Source organism: Myotis brandtii, unplaced genomic scaffold (genome assembly GCF_000412655.1).
Source record: "Myotis brandtii unplaced genomic scaffold, ASM41265v1 scaffold406, whole genome shotgun sequence".
Taxonomy (NCBI): Eukaryota; Metazoa; Chordata; class Mammalia; order Chiroptera; family Vespertilionidae; genus Myotis; species Myotis brandtii.
Genome location: NW_005365599.1, coordinates 138,262 through 145,968, shown reverse-complemented (window position 1 = coordinate 145,968; position 7,707 = coordinate 138,262). Strand labels below are relative to the sequence as shown.

Here is a 7,707-nt window from a genome sequence, read left to right as displayed (position 1 = left end):
CAACCACTGAGCCATGCTGGTCGGGCAGTCCTTCAATATTTAAAATGATTCTTGTGACACCCCAGAGCATGTTGTTAACTCACTGTTAACAACACCTCTTGGGTAGGTTTCTCTGATGCTGCTCATTGAGCCATGAGTGTGTTTCAGGGACACTGTGCGCTTGTCTCACCTCAGTCCCCTATGTGTCTCTGTGTAGCATATGGTAAACCTGTGCTATCCAAGTAATGTTTCCCTTCGGTGAATGAAGTAATTGTCGTCTTCCACTGTACCATCTGCCTAGCAGAAAGACTGCTACAAACTTTCTCTTATGCAATAGTTCTTGGTACTTCGAATATTTTTAGCAAGAGAAAATTTTCTATACTAGAATTTTCCACTGCCAGAAAATACAAGGTTCTTTGTAATACTGACCATCTGCTTAATAGCGTATATTTCCATTGGGTAGGAGGACACTAGACTTTTATTATAAAACTCAATTAATGTACACAAGGTTCTTTGTAATACTGACCATCTGCTTAATAGCATATATTTCCATTGGGTAGGACACTAGACTTTTATGATAAAACTCAATTAATGTAAGCAAAAATATGACATAGGAGCACAGTTTTAACTAGGATGTTTAAAAATTAATGTTTTATTAGGTTTAAGGGTCTCTCTAACCTAGGCAAGCAGGTTTATGACTTGACTTTATTTTAGCCGTATATTGGTACCCTGCTTTATAAAAGAGAATTTCCTCAAATAAGCAATGGATGAGAGAGACTTTTGCTTGAGGCACCTGTTTGGAATCTGGTTTTCACATCAGGAGCTTGACAAGCGTGCCATTTTATATTAAACATTGCGGAGGTGCTGCAGGGCGAGGAGAGAGCTGTGCTTGGCTTAATGCTGGAGAAAAATCCAGTGTGCTCTTGTAAATGTTTGCTGTGACTAATAGCAACTTTTTGTACAATCAGCTAAATGTGGTCCCGTTGCTAATGGACAATTATCCCACTTCAGTGGGCACTAAGTGTCTCACTGCAGCAGCAGCAGCAGCAGGCCAAAGACCTAGTGCTTAATGAAGACACATTTCCTAGAGGTTGTGGCTGTTTTCGAGCGGGGCTTGGGACTCATTACTACTCCAGTCTTCCTGATGTCACCTTCCACTTCTAGGAAATTCACGCTTTAAAGCAGGGGTGGGGAACCTTTTTTCTGCCAAGGGCCATTTGGATATTCATAACATCATTCGCTTAATAGAATTCACTTAATATAAGTGTATGTTGCTATGAAAAAAGCTCCTAGATTTATTGAATTTTGAGTCCCGCCTGCAGTTGCCTTGGCAGGGTCAGACCAAATGATTTCTCAGGCCTTATACGGCCGGGCCAGACGACGTTCCCCACCCCTGCGTTAAAGGCAAAGCTTGAAAACCAGATCTATTCTAGTTACTGACACAAATAAAATCCTGCACTTCTTCAGGTGGGGTCACTGACTAGATGCAGGTAATAGAACTTGCGTGAAGCTCAACTCGTTGTGATCTGTGGTTCGGGTGATGTGACGGTTTCAGTTGTTAGGGCTTCTGAGCCTTTTCAGTTGATTAGGTTTCTGAGTCTGATGTTATTTTGTGATCTGTGGTTCGGGTGATGTGACGGTTTCAGTTAGGGCTTTTGAGCCTTTTCAGTTGATTAGGTTTCTGGGTCTGATGTTATCGACTAAAGGAAACCCAGGTATGTTTGTTTAATATTAAACTTAATATTTAATGTAACTTGCCCAGCAACATTAAAGGGGATTTCTTAAGCCAACTCTCGAAGCTGTGGGCTACACATTTTGCACTGTTTTTATCCTTGTCTTCATCCTATCACCTTGGACTCAGACACAAGGCCTTTCAAATGGAGATTTGAAAAAATTACTGCCATTTATGTAAAATAATGTACTGTGACCAAGTTATTATTTTTTGTGACCAAGTTATTTAAATGGGAAATAAAGTGCTTTATTTAAGGAGACTAGTTGGTGTTTCTTCGTGTGCCTCCTGAACTCCTTTGCTTTAAGAGAAGCCTGCCATGTAGCTTTAGGTCCCAGCCTGTGGACCTAAAACTATCATATTCCTGGTGGTTACTTTTCCAGTTTTGTAGGCCAGGGATACTGCTTATTGGGCATTTTGTTAGCAGTAAAATTTCAAATCATATTTTTAAGATAGCCCAGCAAGGCCTGGCTGGTGTGGCTCAGTTGGTTGAAGTGTTGTCTCATACACCAAAGGCTGTAGGTTCAATTCCCAGTCAGGGCACACACCCATGGTTTCAGGTTTTATATACACACACACACACAGATAGCCCAGCCAGAAACATAGGTCATTTACTAATTTGTTTTCCTGTGTCTACTTAGAAGGTTCTATAAGTAGGTAAAACGTTCTTGCTGGCTCAATCAGAATATGAGTTGCTAAAGACTCAATTTCTAAATGATGCTTGAGGTGAAATAAAAATAAAAGAGAGTTTAAGAGAGAAAACTTAAGCTGTACGGGTGAAACCTTGCATGCTTACTTAAGGGCTTCACCTTTATGTATAGGCTTGGGTGCTAATATAAGCCAATATTCTATAACTTACTACAGTTAAGAAAACAATGATTTAGATGGAAAGAGATTAAATATGAGTTACTTTTATTCCCATTTTCTTTGGTGGCCATCAGTCTTAAAAAGTTTTTAGAGGATAACTATGGAGACAGGGATATTGTAGAAGAAATAAAGTTTGATTTAGGGTGTTTTGTCACACCCTAAGATGAGTAAGTCACACATCTTCCACAGAGAAGAACAGAATCATTTTGCAGGTGGTATAGCTATAGCTAGGTATCCCTTCGAAGAAGTAAGATGTTGACAGAATTTTACTTTACCAACTCATATTTTCAACCTACCAAATAACAGTTACCTCAGGGTGCAAGGGACTTTCTCATTTTACTCTGTGCTTTTATCTACTACTTGAATTTGTTGTAATAAATGTGTTTTGTAATGAAAAAAAAATTCTAGCAGATAATTCAGTTCACAGAAGGGAATGTCTTTATTTAGCACCTTAAAGATTAAAACATTCTTTGAATGAAAGATAAACATCTTGATATATAGATCAAATTGAGGTCTAGAAGCAGATCAAATATTATTTAGAGGTAGCAATTGGGAGCATGACCAGATATTTTAACAAATTGCTGGACTTCCCTTCCTGCTTATCAAGGTGCACTGAAGAAAAATGTGTTCGGTGCCCCACTTTCTCTGAAATTAGGATACGCTGTTATCCATTGCAGCACTGCAAAGACTACCTTTGATGCGTGGCTTTCCATTAGGGGTGGGCAGAAAGGACAGAGGCCGGCAGAATGCTTGTTGCGGATGCTAAGGTACTAACTAGGTGCCTGGCCACATATGACTCCTTTTCTAAGTGCTCACTACTTTTAATTTCTTCTTAACTAAAGTTACATTTGCTAACAACTCACGTTAAGCTATAAGGACATTTTCCTCCACAAGCTCAGGCAAGCAAACACGTCCTTTTTAAAGTTTATGATGCTAAAAATACAGACGCTGCATTTGAACAGTGGAACAGGAACAGTTCCTGTGGCTGATCCTGCTGGGATAAATGCTTTAGTGAACTGATTAGCAACCCAAGAGAAATAAAAGAAGGAAGTACAAACTCAAAAAGAAGTCCTTTAATCCAAGGAATACCTGACAGAACAACCATGTAGATGCCTGTGCATGTGGGTGGGTGGTGCTCACAGACCTGTATGGGCCATGGGCACTCCATCCTACGCACGGCACTGGCTTGTGTTCCCTGGACACCAAGGACTCTTACACGAGGGCAGGTATCTGACGCTGGACAACCAGAGTCACGGTGGGGCCAGCGCCTGGAAGTCCGGAAGGATTTCAGCTACCTTCTTACGGAGTTGCTCTCGCCTTTCTTCTCTTAATCTTTCCTCTTTCATAAATTTTGCAAACTTCTTCCATGTCTGAAATGTGATCCAGAGAATCCTCCTTTAAGAATAAAAAGGGGAAAAATGTAAAATATTAAGGAAAAGTTGACTTTCCATCTGAAGTACATGTAAGAATAATCCTTATGTGAATAAAACATATTAATAAGGTATGTACATCACAACTGGAATTCAGGCTGAGAAATGCTGTAAAGAAAAGAAAGCCACAGAAGTGGATGGGAGTGACCAACAGGTTATTTTTACTTTCCCTTAGGTGGCCAGGGAAGGCCTGTGCGAGGAGGTGACACTCCTGTGCCTACACAACAATCTGTACACCACAGAACGTGGAGGCATCTGCCACATTAAGCTCATAGGAAATGACAGACACCCAGTCACCAAAGAAGGACAGACCATTTGTTTCCTCTCAAAGGGAAGGGCGTAATAAAATTTAGGGCATTTCTATCCAAAATGCTTAAAATCACACAAAACGAAGGAAAACTTACACCTTATTCCTCAAGAAATTTAGATTAAATAAGACATCGCTGTATTACAAACATTAATATGGCATACTGTGTGATCTGAATTACATAAAATTCCAAACCAGGCAAAACTAAACTATATAGCCTTGAAGGCTGCATGCTTGGAAGGCAAAAGTGAAGAAACACAAAGGCAAGGACATGCTCCGCACAAAGCTCAGGAGTAGTTCACCTTGAGGAGGAAGGGCTGGCCCTTGGGCAGAAGCCAGTGGGACTCTGCGGGCCAGCAGTGTCCTACTTCTGGACCTCAGTGGTGATGACATGGATGTCCCCTTTATAGTAATTCTTTAAGCTGGACTTGCATGACTTAAGCATTTTTCTGTATTAGTGTTATATTTCACAATAATGTTAAAAAATTGAACTTACAAACTTATGTGACATAAAGAATACATACATTTGCTTAAGTGTGTTCATGTACTTCTCATAATTTTATTCTCCTGCCAGTCCCTGTGAAGCAGAGAAGACGGGCACCCTCCTCATTTTAAAGACGGGGCCCTGGAGTCCCAGGGGGGTGGTTACTATCTTGTTTTCATCACCGAGTCAGTGGGTGAGCTGGAACACCTCTGCTGGTATCGCTGAATGCCCAGCTCTCCTAGCCCCCACTTCCTCTTTCTGGACATGTTCCAGGTACAGAATATATTGCAGGGCAATTATGCAGTCAAAGAGTGACTTTCCTCAGAGATCAGACCCTCACCTGTCACTGTGCTCCACGGCAATCTTGTGCTTGCTCTGAGAATCGATCCGGGCCTCCCTGACCATGTTAAGCCAGGCCCTGCAAATCTTCTTTTGAAGAAAATGCATACACAGTGTTTGTACTTCTTCCTCCAGGTCAGTCAGGTACTGGGGATGAGGAAAGGAACAGAAATGAGTCAAATAATGTCACAGACAAAGAATTAGAGCAAATAAACAGTACAAAAGAGAAAGAATAGAAACAAACACAAGACAAAGTAACAAAGGACACTGGAGGCATAAAGAGAAAATGTGGCAGCCAAGCAAACAGCCTCTGTAATGTCTGAAGGAGATAATGGAACCAGAGGGGGGAAACAGTAACAATATCAAGGGGGTATATTTCTAGTAAAATCACTTGAGCAATTATGGGATAAGAAACAAGTATAAAATCAAAAGTTGATATAATGACACACAATTTATAGAGATGAACAGTGTGAAAAGAAATAGGCTTAAGAGTTTATATTAACAAAAAGTTAATTTGACATTTCCACATTCATTTCTAAGCAATGCATTAGATTGACTATTTTATAGTGTTCTTGAAAAAACAATGACTGGACATTCTGGATTGCATCTAATTTTCTTACACGGATTAAGGAGAGACGTATTCAAAGCTCCCTTCCTGTGCCTTACCCGCTGCCAGCTCCGGAGGACTCTCCTAAGCAACGTTTGGGAATAACATTGATCGGCCCAGGCCGTCTTCCTAGCCAGGCTCTCCTGACTGCAACGGAACCAGCTCAGCAGGCATTTCCTCTGTAGGGCCAAAGAATGATGTTCTTCGGCCACCTGGATCGTTTTATAAATAAGAGAAGGAAATTATTCCTTGTATTGTAGATCACTTAAGGAAACACACATTCATTCCCTTGGCAAATGATGCTTCAAACCACATGTAGAGAGAATATCTTAAGGACATTCAGCCTATGTCCCTAAAGCTTTGACTACTGACTCTATTTTATGGGGGTTTTAGATTCATCGCATGCATAGCCTTTCAGTGCTGACTCCCTGAAGACCACAGTGACTGGCTGGTTATCAGGAAAATGGAATAAACAGCCTCCAAAGCCATTATTTCGCTTGCTTGCACCGAGTTTTGAAGTGGGTGGCTGGCAATGTTCTCAGTTTGTTCTGTTGGAGCTCAGACAGCAACTCCATAACAAACCTCTCTTTTTTATGTACTTAACCACTGTCTAATTGAGGAAATGCCAATACTTTCAATTAGTTTTGTAGAATGAGCTGTCACCAGCCCTGAAATTTAGACATTATCAATAAACCACAAAACCATCTGATAGAAAAATAACACGATGAATAATTTAATGTCTTACCAACTTAAAAGGTCAGAGCAAAATTCTTTCAAAATAAACATACAACTCAGTTTATAGATTTTAAAAAGGAAGTGTTATATTCTTTCAAGAGGTAAGAGGAAAAAATCCTTCCCCCTTTGTTCTCTCCAATTACATATTTTTCTAAGCCTGTCTAGCCACCCAGCATTATGAATGTGATTGACCCAAACCAAACTCTTGGCAGTCATACTTCTTGGTCAAAATGAGCATTACAAGAGGTCTCTGTGGCACCTGAGATGCTGCCTGTCCTGATTTCCGTCTGGGGACCAAAAGGCAAGGGCAGCCAGAAACCATAGCCTCCTCCCCTCCCTTCTCATCCTCTGGGAAAACGGAAACAACCAGAAAGAAAACGATTCTCAGAAGGCTCCTTAGAAGTTCTAAAAATGGTTGTTGGAATAAGTGGAATATAGCATGAGAAAGAGAAAATTCTGAAATGTCTAAATTAAATTACAGTGACCGGGAAGTGAAAGACAGAACTGTTAGCCTGTTAATGACTGCTCACATTCCTCCCATTGCCTGTTGGAGCTTCAGGTTAACTTCCAGGTGGCTATTTCCACAGGTTATTTCTACCAGGCACCACCTAACTCAGTGGTTCTCAACCTTGGCTGCACATTAGAATCACCTGGGAATCGTTTTAAAATCCTGATTTCTGGGCCTCATCCTCCGGAAATTCTGTTTCTTTGTTACTAATGTTGTGGCCCCACCCCATAACAAAGAAACAGAATTTCCAGAGGATGAGGCCCAGAAATCAGGATTTTAAAACGATTCCCAGGTGATTCTAATGTGCAGCCAAGGTTGAGAACCACTGACTAACTCCAGGAGCCTCGGCTTGTTTGCACATGCGTGCACTCTCCAGACTTGCCCACAGCCAATCTACAGGAGGGAACATTTCTCTATGCTGGTCCCGCTCCCCCTTCTCCCCCTTCTTTGCCTGCAGCTAATGAAAATTCTTTCAGATTACCTTTCTTCCACCTTCCCTCTGCTCCATGTACAGAAATACTTGCAAGACTCTGAGACCATGGGCACACTGTTCTGCTCAGCCATGCTCCTGGTGATTTAGATTAGAGTCTATGCTGCTTTTGGCTAGCATTTTGGACCAATAAACCTTATTTAAAAATACAGTTGTCATGGAAGTTAATTTTTTATTTTTTTAAAATTGTTTTATTGCTTAAAGTATTACAAAGAGTATTATATATGTCTCC

The 7,707-nt window shown here is 40.8% G+C and overlaps 1 protein-coding gene and 1 long non-coding RNA gene across 3 annotated transcripts in view; one reads left to right on the top strand and one right to left on the bottom strand.

The window, feature by feature from the left end:
- Nucleotides 1-1,367: 1,367 nt before the first annotated feature.
- LOC106727329 lies at nucleotides 1,368-1,965 on the top strand. Its single transcript, XR_001363497.1, has 2 exons — nucleotides 1,368-1,568; nucleotides 1,657-1,965. It is a non-coding gene; the product is annotated as an uncharacterized LOC106727329 (long non-coding RNA).
- Nucleotides 1,966-3,626: 1,661 nt separating this feature from the next.
- Nucleotides 3,627-7,707, bottom strand: part of CCDC191 (coiled-coil domain containing 191) — a 79,160-nt gene continuing 75,079 nt past the window's right edge. For both annotated transcript variants that reach the window (XM_014545386.1, XM_014545387.1), the window contains 3 exons: nucleotides 5,802-5,954; nucleotides 5,137-5,282; nucleotides 3,627-3,970 (listed from right to left, as the gene is read on the bottom strand). In XM_014545386.1, coding sequence (XP_014400872.1) covers nucleotides 3,826-3,970; nucleotides 5,137-5,282; nucleotides 5,802-5,954 — 444 coding nt within the window. In that variant the 3' untranslated portion in view covers nucleotides 3,627-3,825. The remainder of the gene's footprint in view (nucleotides 3,971-5,136; nucleotides 5,283-5,801; nucleotides 5,955-7,707) is intronic.